We start from the raw sequence: 22920 nt of genomic DNA, 5'->3' as shown, positions 1-22920 counted from the left end.
GTATCATATGCCCCCCCCCCCAAAAAAAAAAAAAAAAAATTCAAGATTTTTTGAATGCTACAATTCGCAAGTTTTTTGAGTTGAAAGTATAAAAAAAAAAAAAAAAAAAAAAAAAAAAAAAAAAAAAAACATAATTATTCCGCAGAAATTGATGGAAAAATTCTTTATGGAAGCTTCAAAATGCGTCCGATTAGTCGTATAAATTCTAAAATTTCTCGGGGGATGCCCTTCGGCCCCCCCTCCGTGCTTGGGGCCCGGACCTTAAAACTGGTACCAGGGCCCGAGGTGGGATGTGGCGGGCCTGCTAAGAGGAGCTCCTTCACATAGTAGATAGGCAACATATTCAACACTCCGATACAGTATCAATAGTTTCTCCAAGTAATCGCAAATTAAAACAACCTGCGGGTTGATTTTTGAAATTGATAGACATAGCTATAGACAAAGAGGATGTAGGGAGTACGGAGCAATCCTATAGGTTGAAATTGGTAATATTGTAGATAAAGGGAGAAAACGATGGACTACTAACTATAGGGGTTCTCATGGGTTGCTGTTAGTTAGTCTATTACCTAGGTATACCTCCTTTGTCCATTGCAACCACCCGGTTCCACCAATAGGATCCCTTCAAACCCCTTTTGTCGTCTTTGTCTATAGTTTTGTCTATCAATTTCAATAATAGGCCCGCTGCGCTACCCGGAAACCAACGGATTGCACTAAATACATTTAAAATTGCTACAAAATGAAAAAAAAGAACAACTCAGATTTTTTATTTGAAAGCTAGCTTCTGAAACAAAATAAACAGTTGTTTACAATTTTTAAAGTATCTAAACTCACCGGAGGCAGCCCGGAGTTTGAGGAAAGAGTCACCAAATGAGATGTAGAGAATATCGACAGATTTGGTCGGGTGGATCGAGTTATCGGACACGAGTGTTTTATACAGCGTGCCGTTCATGACGGCATCGAAACTACCCGGTCGGAAAGGCAACTTGGAGCCTCGAATGAATTTCGAGTCTTCCCGGAAGGTGACCGCGAATCTGTCCGAGGGAAGGATGGAGAAGGGCCGGTCTTTTGCGGTCAGGATGAGGTCCATCTTGTAGTTGTCGCTCACTAAATGCACCCAGCTGATTTTGTCGTTGAATTTGTCGTGGTCCGGTACCACGTCCCGAACGTTGAATATGTCCCCAAGAAGCACGATCGACGAGGATGAGGAACCTGGAATTGATGAAAATCGGTCCCTAATTCTTTAGGTTTCCCAACTAACAAAATTATACAGGGTGTCCCAAAAGTCCCTTCCACCCCCTCTAAAATTTTACCTAATTAATATTTTGAAACGAAACTTTGGGGATGTTCATCGATCAATGTTAGCTACTTTTGGGGCCCCCCAAAATTTTCGGGCCCCCCCGTGGGGAGGGGCTGCGGACCCCAACTTTTTTTTTTCAAATAGCGACCCCTATCTTGTGATACCTCATTCGAAAGAGCATAAAAAACTAAGAATTTTGGCGCAAACCGCAGATCAATATCTTAATTTTTGACCGAGTTATGATAGGTCAAAGGTCAAATTTGACCTATTTTCAAAAAATCATAACTCCGTTTCAAATTATCGTAATGAAAAAAATGAAACGGGAAAATTTACCAAATTGTAAGCACTTTTAAGTAAAAATCACATAAATTACTTCAAACTAATTTTAAGGGGGGTTTCGGACCCCCAAATACGTCAATTCAAAGGTCATTCAATTTTCCCGCGAAATAAGTCAATTTCCCCCAGATTTGCCTCCACATTAGTTCAGTAAGGTCAAAATCAGTTCAACATTACGTTGGCAAGTCCCCAAATTTCGGGAAAAGTTTAAAAAAAACGAAATTTAAGGTGATTAAATTTGACCGTTAAAAATTTTTTTTTTTTAAACTTTTCCCGAAAATTTGGGGACTTGCCAACGTAATGTTGAACTGATTTTGACCTTACTGAACTAATGTGGAGGCAAATCTGGGGGAAATTGACTTATTTCGCGGGAAAATTGAATGACCTTTGAATTGACGTATTTGGGGGTCCGAAACCCCCCTTAAAATTAGTTTGAAGTAATTTATGTGATTTTTACTTAAAAGTGCTTACAATTTGGTAAATTTTCCCGTTTCATTTTTTTCATTACGATAATTTGAAACGGAGTTATGATTTTTTGAAAATAGGTCAAATTTGACCTTTGACCTATCATAACTCGGTCAAAAATTAAGATATTGATCTGCGGTTTGCGCCAAAATTCTTAGTTTTTTATGCTCTTTCGAATGAGGTATCACAAGATAGGGGTCGCTATTTGAAAAAAAAAAGTTGGGGTCCGCAGCCCCTCCCCACGGGGGGGCCCGAAAATTTTGGGGGGCCCCAAAAGTAGCTAACATTGATCGATGAACATCCCCAAAGTTTCGTTTCAAAATATTAATTAGGTAAAATTTTAGAGGGGGTGGAAGGGACTTTTGGGACACCCTGTATACTTTTCCTTTTGAAGCCAGCCATGAGAAAACTTGGAGAATTTTTTATCTTTTTTCTAAGTTTTATTCGAGACAAAAGTGCACCGGTGAAAGGTTTATTTTCCTTTAAAAATTACATGTTGCTCATTGTGTACATTTTTAGGTAAGAGTTGTCGAAATTGGTAGAAGTATCAATTTCTTCGAAACATCAGTGAGCACAACTCTGAACTCCCTGAAATCACTAATGTTTGTCTGGAATGATGTCAATTTTTGCGCTCTTACCGATTTCTTATTTACCAACCCCTTTTTTACTAACGAATTTTGCTGTTTCATCGTTACATCTGTTATCGTTCAACTGTTCGATCAAGTAATTGTCGGGGGGGGGGGGGGGCGTAGCTCCTTCAGGGGTTTTTTTTTTTAGAAAAATTTAAAGCAGAAAAATGCCTTATTTTTACTCATAGACCACGCTCTTATAGTACTGCCATTTAACCCCATGGAACAGCCTGTATGCATATACTTATAGGGCGAATACTGCCATGTCTACATCGACTTCTAATTCGTCCATTAGTGTGGGGCTTTATTTGGGCTGTGTAAGGACTGCAACGTAATCAACCCGATCTGAAGGAACTTTGCATCATTAAGGGAGAAGTAATGATACACACAGTAAAGATAAAATTCTCGGCTGAAAAATCTAATTAAACCTTGTTCCGAACTCATTTCAGAAACTGAGAATTTAAAAATTCGTAATATGCCTTGAACCCCCTCGCCATCCACCTCGTTTACTTCAGTCCAATAGGAGCGAAGGGGCTTCACCCAAGTAGCACAGGCTGCAATAAATTTCATTTACAGGGTGATATCATCGCTACTTCGTCGAAGCGCTTCGCATGTTGCCTGTCCACCAATGGAAAGCGCTCCTTTTAGTGAAATTTTTGCAATAAAATTCAAACGGGTTTCAGTTTTTCTCTGTATTGCAAATCGATGGTCGAAGTGCGGAACCACATATCGACGGTGAAACTACCAAACCACGTATCTCGGTTTGCGACGTCGCAGACTTCCTGTCATTCTTTATTTTTTAAATGAAAAACTACTTAACGTCCAGTCTTGAAAATTTCTGAATTTCTGAATTTCTTTGTCTTGAATTTTCTGTGATTTTTCCTCTTCGTGCGGAGAAAATTCTGTGAAAATTTCAAGGAATGATATTGATTTGGTCTACTCAAAAATAAATGCGAGCAGATTTTTAACACCGCAAACGAGATACGTGGTTTGGTAGTTTCACCGTCGATATCCCCCTTTACGACGTCACAGAATTCCTGTCTAAATTTATTTTTTAAATTAAAGACCATTCAACGTAATTTCTTGAAAACTTTCTCGATTTCTCTTCTTTATGGCAAAATATTCTGAAATGCATTTTCATTTTCTTCTTTGCATTTTTATTGCAATTATTTTTTCCCCTGCATTGTCCTTCTTGGACATGAAAGTCTAAAACTCACCGATCAGAGGCTGGCACATTTTTCTGTAGTATAATAATTAAGATGACAACAGTCACCTTATATACTCTAGAATTACATACCTTCGCTTGTGGCCAGTTTACTCGAGCCATATGCAAATAGGTTGAGATGATTTTCATGATTGCCTTGGCCACGGTCGCACTCATTTTCAGAGTCTTCAAAAATATGCCTAGCTTCTCCAAGTAACTTCTGAAATAATTGGCAAATAGATAGACAGATAGGTAAATTGGGCTGAAGTCGAAAATTGCTTATTCTCGATATCGACGATGCAAGATTCCTCTCATGTTTTATGATTTAAAATGTGACATTGGTCAGTGTCTTTAACAAATAATAAAAAAAGACGGAGATTTTCAATTGCTTCAATAGAAATCCGTATACTTCGACTTCGTCCATTGATATTAGAAAAAGCTCTGCACTAGGTAACTTGAGTATTGCACTTCAGTAGGTACAACCATTCGGCATCTGCTCGATATCATTGAGCTGGCCGGTCTATTTTACCTCATCTCGTTCCAACCTTTGCCACGCATTAAAAAAAAAAGAAGAAAACAAGATAGCGTCGGATAGTAAATGCACTAGAAAGAGACTTTTTGCTGTGTTGGATAAACAGTCAAATTCAATGTCTCTAAATTACTTTTTAGGCGCCACACTAACGACTTTTCACAGTGTAGACGTTATTTTCGTAGATCAACGCTATTTTTTACCCGATACCATTTAATGAGCGACTTGTTTAAACGAAGAAGATCAAATTTGACAAACTTGCCTTTCAAACAACTCAATCCGAAATTCATGAGTGATCTCCAGGAGAAGGGCACGCCAATCAAGTCACTTTTTAATGACCATTAGGTGAAAATTACTGTAGATTTCTGGAATAAACTATCGCCTCCTTGCCATTGAACAAAAAAAAGGGGGAAGGGGGGGGCTTCTGCCTTACCCATTAATATGGCTTGAACGGCCAGGGCAAGGTATCAAAAATATGTTGTCTCTGAGGTTACTCTTAAGATTTGTTTTAATATCCCCATGGAATTCAAATATGCTGTAAAGACGGTATCAGGCACTACCTTCGGTATGGAAATCCACAGGGAGACTTCGCGAGTAGTTGCGAATTCGGCAGATACGTGGTTTTTCCTACGCAAACCGTATTCATGAGCGGAAAAGATGGTTCTTGATGCGTTTTTCTTTTTTCCATGAAAAAATTCGAGTGGATTTTCATGCAGAAGATACTCATACCCTTCAGGTTTGAGTTAAATTTGGTCGTTTTTTCTATGCCTGCGTTTAAGTCTCCAAGTATTTCTTATCGGTACAATATACATATAAGCGAAAAATCCTTAAAATTTGGAACATGATGGTGTTATTACGTGTTAGAGCTTTATACCCTCCCAGAATTGAGTTGAATTTGGGCGTTTTTTCCATGTTTGCGTTGAAGTCTCCAATATTTGAACGATTGTATCAACCAGAGCCGCATTTGAAGGTTGTTTGAGAATGAAGTATCTTACAGTAGGTATATTATACGGATGCAGTATTTATTAAAGAAGAAACTAAAGAGATTTTGAGCATTTCATGTATTGCCCGGTGATCGATAAACTCGATAAAACATTTGAAGCGTTTATCGGATCAATTCCAGAAACTGCAATTTGTCTGCGCAGTAGTGTAAAGCGCCTCTCAATGCTTGTCTCACATGTTAATTAAAAAAAGGAATGGAGTAATTGAAGAGGTAGAAATGAGTGAACAAAGGGCTAACTTTGCATTGTTCCTGATCTAGAAACGAGTTTCTTCTGCTAAAATAATATTAGGTGATGCGACTACTCGGGTTTGCAAGTGAGGCGTGCAGTGTCCATAAAAATGAAGGCGCACACGCCGCCCTAACTTCACTGAAGTTCGGCAATTTTCCTACTCCGTTTTTCATCACATATTTGCTACATTTTCATGATTTTCGAAAAGTTTCTAAAATCAGATCGCTTAAAGTAAGAATATTTTTTCGTTTGTTGTCTTGGCGTACTATCAACATTTTGAGTACATGATGCAAGCGATAAGCTCAGTTTAATCATTTTGGGTTAAACATGGTTTGTTCATTGTACATGCTTTGGATTTTCACCTGCGTTAAAAATTAATACCCCATGAAACTTGGAGATACTCCAAGAAATACTTAAAGAATCAAAATATTTAGAAGTTAAAGAGACAAAGAAGTTAGAAAAGTAAAAATTTACATACGATAGGTACTCTCGTTTTAATGCCGGGATTTTCATACGTAATACCGTGACATTAGTACATTACCTCTGCCTTTACAGGCTCTTGCGAGAAGAAACACTGTAATTTTTCTACACTCTCTCTTTCATTTGCTTCGCTTACCTTAAAAGACGCTACATCCGCCGCATCTTTGTTGTGCATTAAATCTAAACCCACATTAGAGGGTCGATTTTGCTGGATGTTCCTATTTTGTTCAAAAACATTGTCCTTTGAGCCGTCCCCTTGCCCGTAGTCGAAACTTGATACGATCGTCACAAAGGTCAGATAGTAGATTGAGAGAATCTCAGAGCAACTCAATGTCATTTTGCTGCAAAAGAGAGAAAAGGAAAACGTTTTAAGGGACACTGAAATCAGTCCACTCAGCAGGGATGAGGTGTCGCTTGTTATGCTGTCGTTAATACTAGGCATTGATATTTTGCTATCGATATTATCCTCACAGTTGTCACTATAGTTTGTCTAATTTATTCTTATTATTTTTTGTATCTTTTTATTGTTGTATATCATCTCGATTGCGTTAGGAAAAATCTGTTTAAAATTAGCGAGAAAAATGCCGAGAATTTGAAAAATAATATTGATTATTACCTCGGAAAATGTGTGTTGTGCTAGTTCTTGACACCTGAATGAGGGGCATGACACGGGACTAACACATGACCAAATGAAATTTAGCTTTCATATCGCCACGAGCACTGAAAAGAGGTTATTCCTTATCACTCATAAGGCTAATCAAGATTGATAAGTTCTTTGAAGAGGTTAAAAAATTGATTAAGCGAGAGAGGATGCATGTCTCATGAGATTGAACTTGGCAACGATGAAGTATATTCTCCCTATAAATCGGCTCTCCTCTAACGCAAGGGCTTAATTGCATTTTGAGATAAAAGTTCTGTCGTCTGTCAAACTCCATGCTTATCGCGGCTTTCATGAAAATCAAGGTACCCCCCTGCGTCAGGGAAGAGACACAATTCTCCCCCCCCAAAAATGGTGGAAAATAATAAAAAAAAAGCGGTCTTTTGAGAAAGTTCCCTCCATCCCGTGATTTCGGAACGCCCTCCAGAACTGTTAACCCGTAAAGACAAAATGACGCGAGGCTTTCCTCGACCCCCCCTCCCCCACCCCTTTAGCGTTACGTATTTTATCAGTGACCTCCTGAAGATAACGAAAGTTCCTAACTTTCTTGGGGCTACAGGTAGAATTTGTTCAAAGTTCTCAGACGCCGTCTTTATCAACATTTTGCAATTTTTCAATAGCAGTCGGTTCTTCGAATCCATTCGAAGGCGATAATATATTTTTTGGACCTAAAAGACAAAATCTGCGATGAGTCCCAACCTAATCGATGAAACTTATCACAGGCCAGCTCGACCATAACCGGTGCCTGCGACAAATCACCTAAAACTTCCTCGTTTTCAAAGGTTAATGTCACTATTTTAGTTATTCGAGCGTTGAGTATGAGGATTAGCGACGGTCAAACAAGACCGGTCAGTGTGGGCACACCTCACCGACGTTGTTCGAATGACGCTCGCAGTGGGAGCGCCGGCCGGCGAGGCGCCGTGTCAGCGTTGTAGCCACTAGCCAGCCGAGGAATGATGAGAGGAAGGGAAGGGAGGTGGGAGTGTTTCAAATAATACCAATCGCGAAGCATCCAATAACTTTATTCCAATTGGCGATGAATACATCGTGGGCAAGTTGCCGATTAAATGAATTTTAACATCCACGATGCGAGATCCTTTAACTTCGGGCATGACAGGGTGACGTCGTTTTTCGCATAGGTGTGATATATTTGTGGAGACTGCCCCAAGCGCGGCGCGGCGATGCGTGGTGCGCGTTGGAGTGAGGGCAGGTTGCGCCGCGCCGGAGCGCCTTCAATTTCTCGGTAGGCAGCACGGACATCCGCCGAGTTCGAATAGTTGTATCAACGCCTTAGGTATCGCACACGCGTCGAGGCGCATCCGCCTTCTAATATGTTGACAGAAAAAACTGTAGTTAACTTTTTTTTTCTCTTTTTTTCTTTATTCTTTGGCTCTAACTTTCTTCCTTACTGTTCCTCTTATTTTTCTGGTGCTATTATTCCTATACATTAAAATTTAAACAACTTGTAAAACTTCCGCGAAATTCGCCAAGGATTTTGGTGTGACAAGCGATGTTTGGAAGTCACTTTCGTGTTTATCCTCTTAACATACGGAACCAGGAGTTTTACCGGCGGGCTGATTATTGATTTTGATAGACAAAGCTATAGACAAAGAAGACAAATGGTAAATTGAGCAATCTTATAATGGCGGTAGCGAGTAGTTGTAATGTATGAAGGAGGTAATTAAGACACTAACTAATCGAACCCCACCATAGACCCTATTATTAGTTTATCATTTTCTCTCTTCATCTACAATAACCCTTAGTCTAACAGACCCCTTTTCAATCCATAGGATCGCTTCATCTTCCCTTTATGCCTTCTTTGTCAAAATTTTCAATAATTAGTCCGCAAAATCGTTAGAATCGGGCAGTTCAGTCATATTAGGACAGCATTTTGCCATTAGGAACCACAATTTCTTGCTCAGTTTACAAGGAAAAAAGTTGGGTAGCGTTTATCGTACCCTGGCTAAAAAACGGCACAATCAGAAAGTATGGTAACATTCACCAAAATTATTGCCGCAATGAGGAAAAATCTTGTTACTTTTACGATAATTTTGATGAAAGTTACCATACTCCCTGGTTGTGCCGTTTATTAACCAGAATATGGTGATTGCTACCTAATTTTTTTTCTTAGAAGAAAAACGTATGTACCATAAGTTTCCTTATGCACACATGTGTTTACGGATGAGCCGGGAATTGTAGTTCCCAATAATTGAATCAGTGAGAACGAAAACACATCAACTCGAAAAAATGAAAATAATCAATTAAGACACAAGCAAAACTGCACAGTAGTTGAAGAAGTTAGTACAAGAAAAAGATTTTTGGTTCCGAAAGGCAAGTGCATAAGGACACTTTTAAGGTCCACGTTGGAACAGATATGTTAACTCTGATGACCTTTATGAAAACTGACTCTCTTTAATCAAAATTGAGCAATTTTGAGTTACTGAGTTTGTGTATTATCGTCCTCACTGATTCAGTTGCAAAATGTAGTCAAATTGTGCAACGACGATGGCAACGATGGACTCATCTCCGTCGGCGGCAGTGAACCCGCTCCTTGGGCAGCGGTGGGTGTCACTGAGCGCCGCACTGTCACCGTATCCCGTTGTCCAGTGCCGGAGCACACCTTCCTCTGCCAAAGCTCCCGCGAGCCCCGCGAGAGAGGAGCTTGGAGCTTGGGGTCGGGCGCGTCGCGCCGCGTCCGGGCCGCGTCATTCCGCATGTGTTGATTCTGTGCCGCGCTCCCTCGTCCGAGATTTCCCAGCCATGCTCCTTCCGTCTCTCCTCGGAGCCCTCGCTTCCCTCCTTCTCCTTCAGCTCGTCGGTAAGTGAACACGCTCCTTTTGGCCATTTAAGGTGATTCGATGGACGCCATCGGCATGCGATATATCGCATCAATTGGTTCCATTTTTTCAGCTATACTCGTCTTTTTTCTCCAATTTTGAGATCGCAATTCTGTTGTCAGAGGACTAAAGCACTCACTTACCAATTTTAACAAAGAAATTCAACGTAATAAAGGCGTGATTTTTTTAGAGAGAAAATATCGCATTCGAGTGCAGTTTCGATATCAGTATCGAATGCGATGTTTTCTCTCTAAAAAAACCACGCCTTTATTACGTTGAATTTCTTTGTTAAAATTGGTAAGTGAGTGCTTTAGTCTCCTGACAACAGAATTGCGATCTCAAAATTGGAGAAAAATGACGAGTAGCTGAAAAAATGGAACCTATGGATGCGATATACCGCATGCCGTTCTGACACACAATATGGCGTCCATCGAATCACCTTAATCCGCTTGGTCTGTTTATCAGGATAATGGTATATCAACAGCGGGTTGGTTATTAAAATTGATAGACAAAGCTATAGGCAAGGAAGACAAAAAAGAAATGGAGCGATTCTATTGGTGAAGCGAGAGGTTGCAATGGTAGGAGGAGGTAAGTAATAGAATACATGTTCATCCTTAATCTAATGCAACCACCCGCTCCACCAATAGGATTGCTCCATTTTCTCCCTATCTTCTTTGTCCATCAATTTTCATAATCAGCCCGCGGTGTAATATTACAGCCGCATTTCGTTATAACGTTGTAAAAAGGGAATTAAAAGTAGAACGATGTTTCCGAAAAAACGATAGGTACTTCGAGAATTGTCATAGCCAGATAAGCATATGCATTCAATAACTGTACTAATTGCCGAAAGAATTAGTAATTGTACTCGATTTTATAACAATATACATAAAAAGTATATTCTAAAGGATTGTAAGCTTTTATAATTGCAATAATGCAAGTATTTTGTAGTCCTTTGCTCAGGCTCATTTATTATAGAGAGAGAATGCTTAAGTGTCTTATAATTTTCTCGAATTATATTTTATCAAAACGAGTTATTAATGTAATGGACCCTTCAGAAATTTCAAATGGGCATGAAGAAAAAAATGATCGTTGCTCTTGCAACACGCCTCATCTATTTTTCTAGTCGTGGAAAAAGGCCTGGTACGGTAGGTCTGGGCCACCCTGTACAGAACTTAAGTAGAAAGTGTCTTATGCAGGTATACCCCCAACTTCCTTCTTAGTTACACCCAATTCGTTGTTCGTTTACCCTTGCGTTAAAGTCTCTGAGCTGTGCGGTGTCCGAGTTGGATGGTTTTGTCATTTATTCGTGAGGATTTTTACTATTTGTGAGTTAAAAGAAAAATCAGGCCAAACTAGAGCAAAAATAGGTTTTGTGAAAATAGATGAGCTGGGAACCGTGAATGATCTCTATTAAATTTTCATTGATTCATTTTCAATTGAAGAAAATGAGCTCAGCCAATGAAATTTTTGGTCCTCTTGATGCCCATTTTCAATCCCAGGAATTATTGCCAAGACTGTGAGGTGATACTGTGCGGCATAACCTAGTGAGGTGCCTCAAATCCGTGATCAAGATAATGCTTTGCGTTTCCACAATCACATGGCCCGGTGACTTAAACGCAAGGTTGAACGAACAACAAATAGGATGTAATCAGGAAGAGGATAGGAGTGTACCTACAAAAAAGACTTTCTACAGAAAGGCAATAATGGACGACAAAGATTTTCATTTTACTTTATTTTTTTTGTTTATTCGTTTTGTTCTTATTTTTAGTATGCGTTTACGACGCTTTGAGCGTAGCAGAATGCTTATTTCGGCCGTTTTGCAATTCTGTTTTTAACGTTGCTCCATTTTCTAAACAATCACGGTAATCCCCTGACTTACTCTGATATTTTTTCCGTCAAAATATTTCAAGGGTCGATTATGCTTTGTTAATGCATAAACAAAATTCAAATTAACTCTGACCGTTCAACAAACATAGCGGAAACTCACTCCAACACTGTCCAAAACGGACCGTGTCGGTAATAACCTGATCTCAACATGGTACCATTTACAGGGGCGGATCCAGTAATTTGACAACACAGGATTTCCTCCATTTAAACCTGTGTTAAATAATCGATTCTTGTCGGAGCACCTGGCCCCTTCAAGAATCGATCCATTTCCATAGGTTTAAATGGAGAAAAAACAATGTTGCCAGTTTGCTGGATCCGCCAACGGGTACCAACACTGTAGTTATTGGCAGGGTATCGATATCCCATTTCGATCGGGGAAACACAGCTTTACTCCTTTGAAAATAACGCATCAAATAACGTTTGTTCTCATTTGGTATGATTTATAGTCCTCAGTTATGCCTTCGCGAGAGCCGGGGCGCAGCAAATTAATGAGGGAAAATTAGCTGCTCCTCTCTACCTACGCACTCTCTTTGTGTATGCTTGCATTCTTGCTTGACCTTACTGCTCTGCGTTTGTTCTGTTAATTTTTATTGTTTTCTATCGCACTTCCCTTCGCGGCGGGTATCTCGCGATGTTTCCCTTGATGCTATTGACAATGGCTTGAACCAACATTGCCAAACTTATCCATCGACAGTAATGTGAAGCATATACGGATCATATTTTTAAGCGTGCCAGTAGGGCTCGCTTTTTGAAATCACTCGGATGTACCATAGTACAGCACACCGATCAACCAATGCTATTCAACGGGCCGTCCAAATATTTTTTTCCTCGGACCCGTTTTCTTGTCTTTGAACCATTATACTGTCAAGCCCTGATGGTCTCTTACCAAAAAACCGAATGAACTGCTAATTGGGAACCCTTGAGAACATTTTCCTGTCAAAACCGTATTATTTCATTTGACAAAAACCTCATAGAAGCTTTCTTACGCTCGGAGGACTCAACTCTAGAACCTTCTTTCCCGCCAAAACTGTTTAGCCAATGAGCGTCTTGCACTGGAAGTGCAATCTGTGATGAGCCTCGTGACTCTTTATACCATGTACTAACCGTGGCCCCTGCAGAAATCCACTCAAACCACTGCAGTTATCTCCCGATATAGCTTTGGGTGTCAGGTTTCGAGCAAGGCAATAAAAGACGGCGAGGAGAGGGTCGCCTCGTCGAACCTATTATCTTCTACGCCCGATTAACCATTCACCGTGACGCCAGGATCCACCAAGTTTTCACAAAAATTGTTTTCCGTCTATTTAGCGAGTTTTTCCTTACTTTCCGTTAAAGTACAAATAAAAAGAGACCTCATTTGTAAAAATCGGTCGAAAAGGAAAGAAGTTACAGTTCGAAATCCAAAGAGATTAACTCAACGCGATTTCGATGCACGGCAGTTCGCCCAAATCACGGTCGTGCGAAATGCCGCATATCAGCTTAAAATCAAGATAATTGGACGGAATCTTTAAAATCAATTTACATTCAACGTTCATGAATCAATATTTTCTCCCAAATTTAGCAAAAAGTACCAATTGATGCAAATAACAAAGACGTGAAAATAGTAGGTATGTGTCCAACATTTTAGTTATTCGGCACGCTTTTCCAACATATTCATGTTGGATTTTTCTGCTTGTTTTTCTGTCCAATTAATTTCATTAGCACCATCAAATTTTTCAGACCTGCAGCCTGATTGTTGAAACTTTCACTGGCTTGGTAGATATACGAATTTCCTACTTATATCGAGATATTATCGCATTAAAAATCGCGATATATGGCGATTAAATCGCAACAAATCGCAATTTTTGGTTCGATAAAATCGTGATCAATTTTTGTCGATAAAATTGAGATTAAATCGCCATTTATCCCGATTTTTACTTCGAAAAGATCGCGACAAATTGTCGGGCGATAAAAGCACGATTTTATCGTGGCAAGATCGAGGATAATCGCTCAGATGTTGATGATCCTGGCTATTTTATCGCCGATAAAATCGCAATGTATAGCGATTTTTCCTATGAGAAATGCTAGTTGGGAATTGAATTTTCGGAAGCCAAGATTCCTTTCCACAGATCCGGTCGCAATTTAATGCGAGACCCTCTCCATCATTTGGCAACCCCGACTACCCAGTGTCTTCACAGAATGTGGTCCAAATTGGCACTGTGTCCCTGCTCCCTGTTCGGAGGTTAATTTGCTCTCACGAGATGTTGTGAACGAATATCCATTCTAACTTCTATCAATCGATTCCAATTAGCCAATTACCCGCGAGCCCTTCGCGCCGCAGAACCCAATTCGACGGTTGCTTCACTCCTTTTTCACGCGAGCCCTGAAATGCACAAAGCTACATCGACAACAGGGCTCATGTCTAGGTGTGTTTATGCTCTTTTGTCATCGAAGCGACGAATTCATTGCTCCTGGTTTACGTACTTCTGATTTCCGTTTCCGCCGCGAGCTTAGTGCCCGAAGAGTAACCTCTATTGTCACTTTTGCCATTTACGTTCATGAATTACTCTTACGCGAAAAATCAATTACTGTGAAAAGATACGTCCTTTCCTTTAATTCCTCCACCGGCTAGTTCTACCTTGTCCTATTGAATGTCCTACCCTCATGAATGTAAGTCCTCATCTCTGCAATCATGTCCATACCGTAGGTAAATGGATTACTTTGTTGTATGATGAGCGTGCGCATAAAACTCCTTCAAAATGACGAGTATGCAATTTCATGGTGGCTTTTTTTAAAATATTGGAGCCAATATAGACTTTTGTAGAGGATCCTATTTTGGAAGCATTTGTTTTTTGTGCTTAGTCACTCAAAAATTACGATGGACGCACCAGAAAAGTATGAGATTTTCTCCTCTCCGTACATTTCATGTAGAAAATTTATATGAATTTTTGAGCTTCCCGCGTGGAAATGATACCAATGGGGCTAGGGGTGCATAAGAAACAGAAGGGTAAAGGAAGAGCTATAAGACGTCGGAGGCGGTATTACTCGAAAAACCACCCAAGACGCTCCAAAACTCCATTGCCTTTCAGGCATTTTTAAACTACCTGTGCCTATGTGACGTATTTGCTCAATGCAGTTTAGAAATACGGTCACATTGGCAAAATTGTCAAAGGAAAAACGTTCTATCTGGTCAATGCCAACCACAGGTGTAGCCGAGGGTCTTGGGGTGGGGGGGGGGGGGGGAAGGCTGTTAGCTCCCTGGAAAAGTTGTGGTCGCACGTATAGCTTTCAATACTATTGACCTCCGTGAAGGATAAATCGTTTCCCGGCCCTTCCCCTCCTAAAATGTCCACGGGTCCGTTCATGAGGGCAACATCGAAACTATTTCAGTTTTAATTGGACTACATTTTGCAATTAGGAACTATGAATTCCGGCCCGGTGTAAAAACAACGTATGTGCCATTAGTTTCCCTATGTTCATAAGTGTTTTTTCAAATGAGCCAGAATTTACAGGTCCAAATTGCAAAATGCAGTCCAATTTTCCATTCTGCAGGGCTTTGTCAAGAGTTGCACCAAACCCAGCCTTCATACGACTTAAAACCCAAACTCTTCCGCTTAACAGACAGGCTCAATTTAGGAAGGCCCAAAGTAAATACTTCTTATGACTGGTTTGCTCACGGTATCCAATTGTGAAAATTTTTAAATCACTAACAACCTTTTTAGAATCTTACTCACTGCTGTTGTTTCTAATTAAATGTTGCCGAGGAGATTCCTGGTATGACAGTGCGACCGTAATAGAATCAACCCACGCTTCATGCTATGACTTAACGAGGTGCTGACTACAATCACATAAAATTATTATGACACATCCATCGTACTATGGCTCATTGATAGAGTCTACTCTGTGGAAGCATGGTGCATCACCTGGCACCAGACTGACGTCATTATTCCCTCGTCGGCAGTCGCATCGCGTCCCCCCTACCCCTCCCACGCTTCCTATCATCCCACCGTCCGTCGCGTCGCGGCGCGGCGTGGCGCCGGCGTCGGTTTCAGCGTCGGCCAAATACGGCCTGTTCAGTGTCAAGGCCTCCATTCAGTATGATAAGCATCGCAAATTTCTGGGAATTTTTTACGAGCTGCCACGGGCGGCCATTACTTGAGTTTTCACGTCGTATTTCAAACGTAATTTCTCGCGTCAACGTGTGAATACTGATGCTGGAGGAGTTGAATATTAAGTGGAATAGTCATACATTGTTGGAATGCCTTTTACACTCAAGTAGCACATAGTGCAGCAAGAATGTTGAATTATAAGGTTGAGATTTTTCGCGGTAAAATTGCAATATTCTTTAATTATTTGGTCAATGAATGCCGGTTTTAAATGATCAATTAGGTCATTCTGTGCATCAAAAAGATAGGCAATTTGCAACGCAAAGGAAAAATGCATCTCAGGAGCCATCCATATACTACGTATCGCAATTTTTCGGCATTTTTGACACCCTCTCCCCCTTTGACGCTTTTGTGGCGTAGGTCCCCATCCTTTAACACGTAAAAACAAAATGGCGTAACGCTATCTTCGACACCCCCCTCCCCCTAGAGCGTTACGTAATTCATGGATGGTTCCTTATTTCAATGCTATTGCATTACATTTTAAAAAGAAGCGCTCCTTCAATTAGGAGATAGGCAACATACATAACATAAGGCAATAATTCTACCGCGCAATGGTAATTCATTGCTAACTGTGTTACTTGGGAACGTAGATTTATACCTATTTGCAAGTACATGCGTGCATTCTATGTGAATTCACCTGATCATTTTTCTTGAAATATACGTCAGTCATGGTGTAACAAAACGCAGTTTGATCGCAACGTTTCGGAATATACGTATATATATACACTTTACTTTTTACGTAGAGAAATCAACTCGCATTTGCTTTCGAGACCTTTTCCGGAAAGATCTCCAACGTCAGAATCCGATATAAGTGTTTTTGAGCTTCTATAAACGACAAATTGCGCCCAGTTTTCCAATCTGCAATTTATTTATCAAAAATCTTGTCCTCTCTAAAACTATTTCGTTTCTTGGCAGGCGGCCAGGTGCCTGGGTGGACGGAGAAATGCATCACGTGCATCTGCGACGCGTCGTCCGGTTGCAACGAGACGATCGGCTGTCTCCAAGACAACAACGTCAAATACTGCGGAATGTTCCTCATCAGTCACCCCTACTGGAAAGACGCTGGTGAACCGGTCCTTGACTTCGACAATCCGACCCGACCAGGAGGTAAATCAATTTCCCTACACCAACGTTACTATATGGACGTATTTCTGTCAAACGGAACTATGTGCATTAAGACATGAGCCCTGAGACCCATAAGAATACATGCATAACAGTGCTCACGTCATAATGCACATAGTTCCGTTTGACAGAAATACGTCCATATCAACCTGCCGATCTTTAAAGTCGAACATTTCAATATATCCTCTCAAAATTGGATTGCACCCTGCAAAAAGGAACCACAAGCATTCCAATGTCGCTAAGATGGTGCAACTTTTTTTACCTTGCAAATATAAACTGATCATCCAGACCAGTTTTATCTTTTCTCCCAATAAACTATCAATTCAATACAAAAACCACCATACCTACTAAATTACATTTTTTACAAGGTTTCAGTTCTTTTACTGCAAGGAGTGTAAGTTACATATGGCAACATTCGAATGCTCTGTGTTCTTTTTTGTAAAATGCGGTCCAATTATCTACGACTGCGTGCCTTCTTGGACAATATTCTTGTACCGAGGAAAAAACCAAATGATCGTTAAAAAACACCTCTTAAAACGCTTAAAAAAACTGCTACAATTAAAGTTTAAGGACAAAATTTGAATATTTATTCGAGTAAAATTTACGTCCAGGAACATTTAAGTACAGAGAGTTGAGAGTTGAGAGTTGAGTCCATCGACCTTTCTCGTTTAAAGTTCAGCCAAGGCATCTTCCTATCGCACGGAGAAAAACCATCTAATTAATTGATAATATCCTGACGAGAATTCTCGTTGAGTCAAGAGGAAATCTATCCTCGTTTTGAATGTTATTTCTGTTATTTTAAGGAGAAGTCCTGTCTCTTTTAAGATTATTTACACGACTGACTTTTTGGAACTACGCATGAACGATGTTTTCCTGATTTTAATGAATTTTTCATTGTTCTTATCTAGCATTCGAGACGTGCACTTTGGACTCCTATTGCGCATCGAGGACTGTCAATCAATACGTGACACGATTTTTCACGGTATGCTCACCTTAATTTTTACATTTTTCTACATTGCATTTATATCCTAGAAATGTGAGGGATTTAGGAAAGAAAATGTGCGACTTACATTTATTGAAATTTCAATTCGATCTTTGTTGATAAGAACAGTCAATCTTTCAAAATTTCCTGGGAATATTTACGGTGCAATGTTGAATTCAAAGTATTGGATACGAGTCTTTATTCTGAATCTAATAGCCACTTCCGAGCATAGGGAAATCTACAACCATATCAATCCATTATAAATGTGATAATATGCGCCTTCAATTCAATGGTTAGACTCAACAGCACGCGTTGGATAAAACTGAACCAATGCTACTTGAAAGTTTCTGAATACCCCTACTTTTGTCGGCGAGATCATTGTGAAATAGTCACCAAGGTCAGACCTTGATTACGTGAGCAAGATGCTTTTTTCTGAAAAACTGCTTGAGAACAGATCCATGAGTTATTAACTTGGCCCTTGGGATTATGATGGCTCATTGTTTAGAACGTTGTTAGATAATGGCAGGTACTATCTTGAAAACGTCTTGATTTTTTTTTTACTCCAGAGAGGTACGCACTTTCCTTTACACACAGAGAAAAACACCTCGCACGTGAGACCCGAAGTTTAGGTCATGTGGATCTCTGAAGTTTTCAGATCACTGATCACACTGAAGCATCTGAACACTTAAGGTCTAGCTGTCGAGGTTCGGATCACACATCTGGAACTTCAGTTCTTACATCTGAAGTACTTCGGTTTTCACATCCGAAAAACTTCGGTTCTCACATGTGAAGTGCTTCAGATGTGAAAACTGAAGTTTCAGATGTCTGACCTGAAATTCGGCGGCTAGACCTTAAGTGTTCAGATGCTCAATCCGAAAACTTCAGAGATCCATATGACCTAAACTTTGGGTCCCACGCACGAAGTTTTTTTCTCCGTGAAGAAACAGAGTTTTCTCCTGGAAAATTTTAATCTGACGACTCCCTAAATTTCGTGAAATTTTACGCTACTTCAGCTGGGTCTGTTCATTTAATTTTAATTATTCATTATTTCATTTACAAGTGTGTTTGACTTTTTCCAGGATTGTAATAGGAACAAGAGGATCGAATGCGATGACCATGCACGCATACACTTTTTCGGGGCTGCTCGATGCACAGCCCCTATCGAAGACACTCTGTACTACAAAGACTTCAGAAGGTGTTGGGATAAGAAAAATTTCCCACCGACTCTTACTACTTAGATTTAAGTCCATAGGTTCTGTATAATTGTTAAAATGTTGAATAAAACTCTTAAATTATTACGAAAAAAGTGAGGATTTGTCTTACTAGCTTCCAGGTGCAGAGAAATGTAGCATATGAATACAATCATTGAGGAGCTTGGAAGACAAGGCGCATAAGTGCAGTATTTGACAATATTGAGTTATTGATGATTTCAAGTAAAACTAGTCCCAATGCATATTCTGTGAAAAATTAGCTTACAAATTTCAATTATTAAGCACCAGAAAGTCAGTTTAGACCTTCTTGCCGCCATAAGGATCCATGCAATTTCAAAAGTTCAAACACGTACCTATTTCTCGAAATAGCAAAAACTGCACTTATACGTCTTGTCTTCCAAGCCCTTAAATTAGACCTAGAATTGTAAAGCACACTACGCACTACACGCTCTGCTAAAAAATTTCAAAATTTCCACTCCAATTCAATTTTTTCGAAGAGAGACAAGCGAAGCCTGGTAAAAATTGGCGATAAGAGCTGCGTTTCAAAATACCATAGGAATTATTATAGCCGGCTAAAGAAGGCTACAGAAAGTCATATAGCTGGCTGTAGAATGCGGAGAACAACCTTACGGCCGGGCTACACGAAGCGATAAAAAAGTATGCAGCCGGGCTATAGTTCCTATCGCCGGGCTTTACACTTTATCGCCTGGCTGTTGCTTTTTCGCCATCGATTATAAAAGGCTATAAGAAATTGTGTAGAAATTCGTGTGCTTTGGAAATCATTAAGTTTGATACGGAACCGCCTTAATATTTACAAAACACACATTATATTTTCCTTTAACACATATTTTTTTTCATTAATTAAAATGAGAATAATCCATACAGGATGTGCAAACATTTCAAAATCATGAGTTGAATAACGCTGACTCCGCCGGATTAAATATTAGAGCCTAACACGAAGCGGAGCGGCGAAGCACTGGCGCCTACAAACCTAACAGGGATACTTCACGCATTGCGCAACGCGTGAAGTATCCCTGTTAGGTTTGCAGGCGCCAATGCGCGTTTTGCGCTGGCTGCCCGCCGCGCCGCAGCGTACCACGGCGCTTGAAGCAACTTTTTCACACCAGAGGTATTGCACAGTATCATACGAAATTGAAGGCGCTCCAACATATTAGGAATGGCAGGCATCCTTCAAAAGTACGGAGCTTTCCTCGCAAAATAAATCAAGATACTACGGCCCAAAAAGAGAGCAGTGGTCCAAAAACTCACTAAGTCCTAGCATCCGTAATTAGTGACGTTTAGCATACACCTCATCGCCTGGCTGTGAGTTGCTTAGTCGCCATCGGCTATAATAGGCTATGAGAAATGGTAGCGGCTATGAAGCTATGGAAATCTTACAGCCGGCTGTGCATCATTTCTGGCGAATTTCCCGGTTCTTACCAGCTCTGCAACGAAAAAAGAGGGGGGCAGCGGGGGTTTTATGGATGTTTCCGTCCCTAAAGTGGGCGGCAGTCCCTATATTGCAGTTCTCCGACTGGGCGCAACGTTGCAAGGGTCCGCGTCAAGTTGGACAGTAGTTTCGGGCATCATTTCTGGCGATTTTCCCGGTTTTTACCCGCTCCGCAACAAAAAATGAGGGGGGCAGCGGGGGTTTTATGGATGTTTCCGTACTTTAAGGGGGCGGCAGTCCCTGTATTTCAATGCTCCGACTGATCGCAACGTTTCAAGGGTCCTTCTCAAGTTGGACATTAGTTTCGGGCTTATTTGTAGTGAATTTCCCGGTTTTTACCCGCTCTGCAACCAAAAATGAGGGGGGCAGGGGGCTAAGAGTTTTGAAAACTCACTTTAAAGTCGCAGGCTGCGTTTGCGTTAACATTGGCAAGAAGTTCCACTCGGATTTGATGCTAAGTTTGCTTAGTCGCCATCGGCTATAATAGGCTATGAGAATTGTGTAGCCGGCTATAGAAGCTATTGGAAATCTTACAGCCGGCTGTAGGTCTATGGTATTTTGGAACACAGATTTTACTGCCAATTTTTACCAGGGAACTAAATAACTTGAAACTTATACAGAATCGTCTGTTAATGGTGTAGAAAAATCAAGACACTTTTTAAGAAATTAAGTTGACTACTTTATCAAAGAAAATATTAAATATGACAGGAAGTCTACAACGTCTCAAACGGAGATGCGTGGTTTCGCACTTTAGCCATAGATTTTGAAATTCACATAAGTAGACTAAACTGTTCGATCCATTAGTGAACTTTTCCAATAAAAGTTCGTTCAGTCTTTTCGAACTTCGATCAATTTCAAGCTTTTAACGAGCAAGTTCCCGCTCGTTTGTAACTGGTCCGGTGGAACCAGGTAGTGAGGTCATCCTCCTCACGCCACATAGTGGAGCGAGTCAATGAGAGAGGTCGACATAATGTGGAAACTTTAAAAGCTCACATAGTCCTTAATACAAGACGTAGAGGTTTAAAAGAGATTCCATTAATTTTTTTTTATTTTTTATTTTTCTTATTTTGTCTACACTTTCCTTAGTTCCAATAATCAATACACACGGAACAATGAAAAATCGAAATCAAGATGAACGATCAAGTATGAGGAGAGAGAAAGCGCAAAAATCAAGTTGTCAAAATCAAAAACTACTGAAAGTATTCCACTGAAAGTTATTAATTTTTTTTTTGAAGTTTTAAATAGATTTTACAATATTTATATGAAAGCAACACATATTCGTAAATATTATCGGAGAGTCCTGACAACCTTTGACTCTCTCTTGGAATTACTGCTGTTTTACTCAATAATGAGGCAAAAATTTTGAAATCCCATAACCTCGGTGAAGCAACAGTATATTTGAATTTTTAACAAGATTCCTTGAATAGCGGACCGATTAATCTGATTCCCCTTCCTTTCTCAGCGGACGTCGGAATCGGATGCGCGGCAGCAACTTCGATAATAACGCCTGCATTACACCATTCGTTCTCTGTAGAAGGCCAAATTGCATAACCTAAAATTGAAGGCGTTTTTGCTCTCTTTGCCAGTACGGCGATCCGCTCCGAGTTGCCCAAGAAACTTTGTCATCCTACTTTAATTGAAAAAGATTCTTAATGTGTATTTTCAGCGACACTTATTGGGGAATTTTTCATCGCAGCAGTTTGATTTCTGTGGTCACCCTGGTAGAGTCCTTGCAGTCAACTATGCCTTTTTTCTAATTAGTGCAAAAATTAGAGGGATTTTTGTTTGATAAGTCCCAGATCGAGTCGAATTGAGCCGTATTTAAATACATTGATTTTGATAGTTTTTGAAGTATTCTCTATATTATTTTTATGTCTTTGAAGGTCGAAAATTCTTTTACCAAAACTTATTACAATTAATGCTTTTTGGTAGCATACTGGTATTTTCTCAGCACCCGCATCATCTGCCAATAAATATGACTCCTTCCGAAGAGACAGTCATGTCAACTTGGCCCGGCTTGGAATTACTAGGGGTACTCGTCAAAAAAAAAGTCTCTTGACACGACAGAACACTCGCTAAAATACCAATTTTTTAGACTTGCGCCCTTCAAGGCACCTGAGACCTCTAAACATTTTTTTTCTCAAAATGCGATCGATTTAGACACATTATGGCATATCTTGATCAAACTTAACCATGACTTTCCTCAAATTTCAAATTAAGAGACACCTTTACGGGCGATGATGACAGCGCAAATACCCTAATTCGTGCCCGATGGATGTTCTTGTCACATCTGCAAAATTGATGGCGCGATAGCGCTAGGCGGGAACTTGCAATGCTCCGCTCTGTGCTACTACTAAGATGTCGCTCAGATTCTGCGGAAATTTTGAAAAAATTGGGCCGAATACGCCTCTCTTAACTTTGGCTGTGTTGCTCACGCTGCCCTTAAAGCATCCACTACA

At 40.2% G+C, this 22920-nt stretch overlaps 2 protein-coding genes across 2 annotated transcripts; one reads left to right on the top strand and one right to left on the bottom strand.

The window, feature by feature from the left end:
• Window positions 1-737: 737 nt before the first annotated feature.
• LOC109043418 (DNA-directed RNA polymerases I, II, and III subunit RPABC3) lies at window positions 738-6910 on the bottom strand. The gene is made up of 4 exons (XM_072302816.1): window positions 6789-6910; window positions 6309-6513; window positions 4025-4151; window positions 738-1209 (listed from the first exon to the last, which is right to left on the bottom strand). The coding sequence occupies exons 2-4, from the start codon at window positions 6507-6509 to the stop codon at window positions 764-766; spliced, it is 774 nt and encodes a 257-aa protein (XP_072158917.1). The 5' UTR covers window positions 6510-6513; window positions 6789-6910; the 3' UTR covers window positions 738-763.
• Window positions 6911-9391: 2481 nt separating this feature from the next.
• On the top strand, window positions 9392-19106 carry LOC109043426 (lysozyme). Its single transcript, XM_019060627.2, has 4 exons — window positions 9392-9648; window positions 16612-16803; window positions 17727-17800; window positions 18880-19106. The coding sequence occupies exons 1-4, from the start codon at window positions 9591-9593 to the stop codon at window positions 19036-19038; spliced, it is 483 nt and encodes a 160-aa protein (XP_018916172.2). The 5' UTR covers window positions 9392-9590; the 3' UTR covers window positions 19039-19106.
• The last annotated feature ends 3814 nt before the right edge of the window (window positions 19107-22920 follow it).

The sequence above is a fragment of the Bemisia tabaci genome, chromosome 7, assembly GCF_918797505.1.
Source record: "Bemisia tabaci chromosome 7, PGI_BMITA_v3".
Lineage (NCBI taxonomy): Eukaryota > Metazoa > Arthropoda > Insecta > Hemiptera > Aleyrodidae > Bemisia > Bemisia tabaci.
This window is presented reverse-complemented; position numbering and strand designations above follow the sequence as displayed.

Excerpts from the sequence above, each read along its gene's own strand:
- LOC109043418 (XM_072302816.1), bottom strand. The coding sequence starts at position 6,509 with ATGACATTGAGTTGCTCTGAGATTCTCTCAATCTACTATCTGACCTTT. Across the intron at positions 4,152-6,308 it reads CGGATGTAGCGTCTTTTAAG|AAGTTACTTGGAGAAGCTAG; the intron begins GTAAGCGAAGCA and ends CAATTATTTCAG. Across the intron at positions 1,210-4,024 it reads TAAACTGGCCACAAGCGAAG|GTTCCTCATCCTCGTCGATC; the intron begins GTATGTAATTCT and ends CATCAATTCCAG.
- LOC109043426 (XM_019060627.2), top strand. The coding sequence starts at position 9,591 with ATGCTCCTTCCGTCTCTCCTCGGAGCCCTCGCTTCCCTCCTTCTCCTT. Across the intron at positions 16,804-17,726 it reads CAATCCGACCCGACCAGGAG|CATTCGAGACGTGCACTTTG; the intron begins GTAAATCAATTT and ends GTTCTTATCTAG. Across the intron at positions 17,801-18,879 it reads ACGTGACACGATTTTTCACG|GATTGTAATAGGAACAAGAG; the intron begins GTATGCTCACCT and ends GACTTTTTCCAG.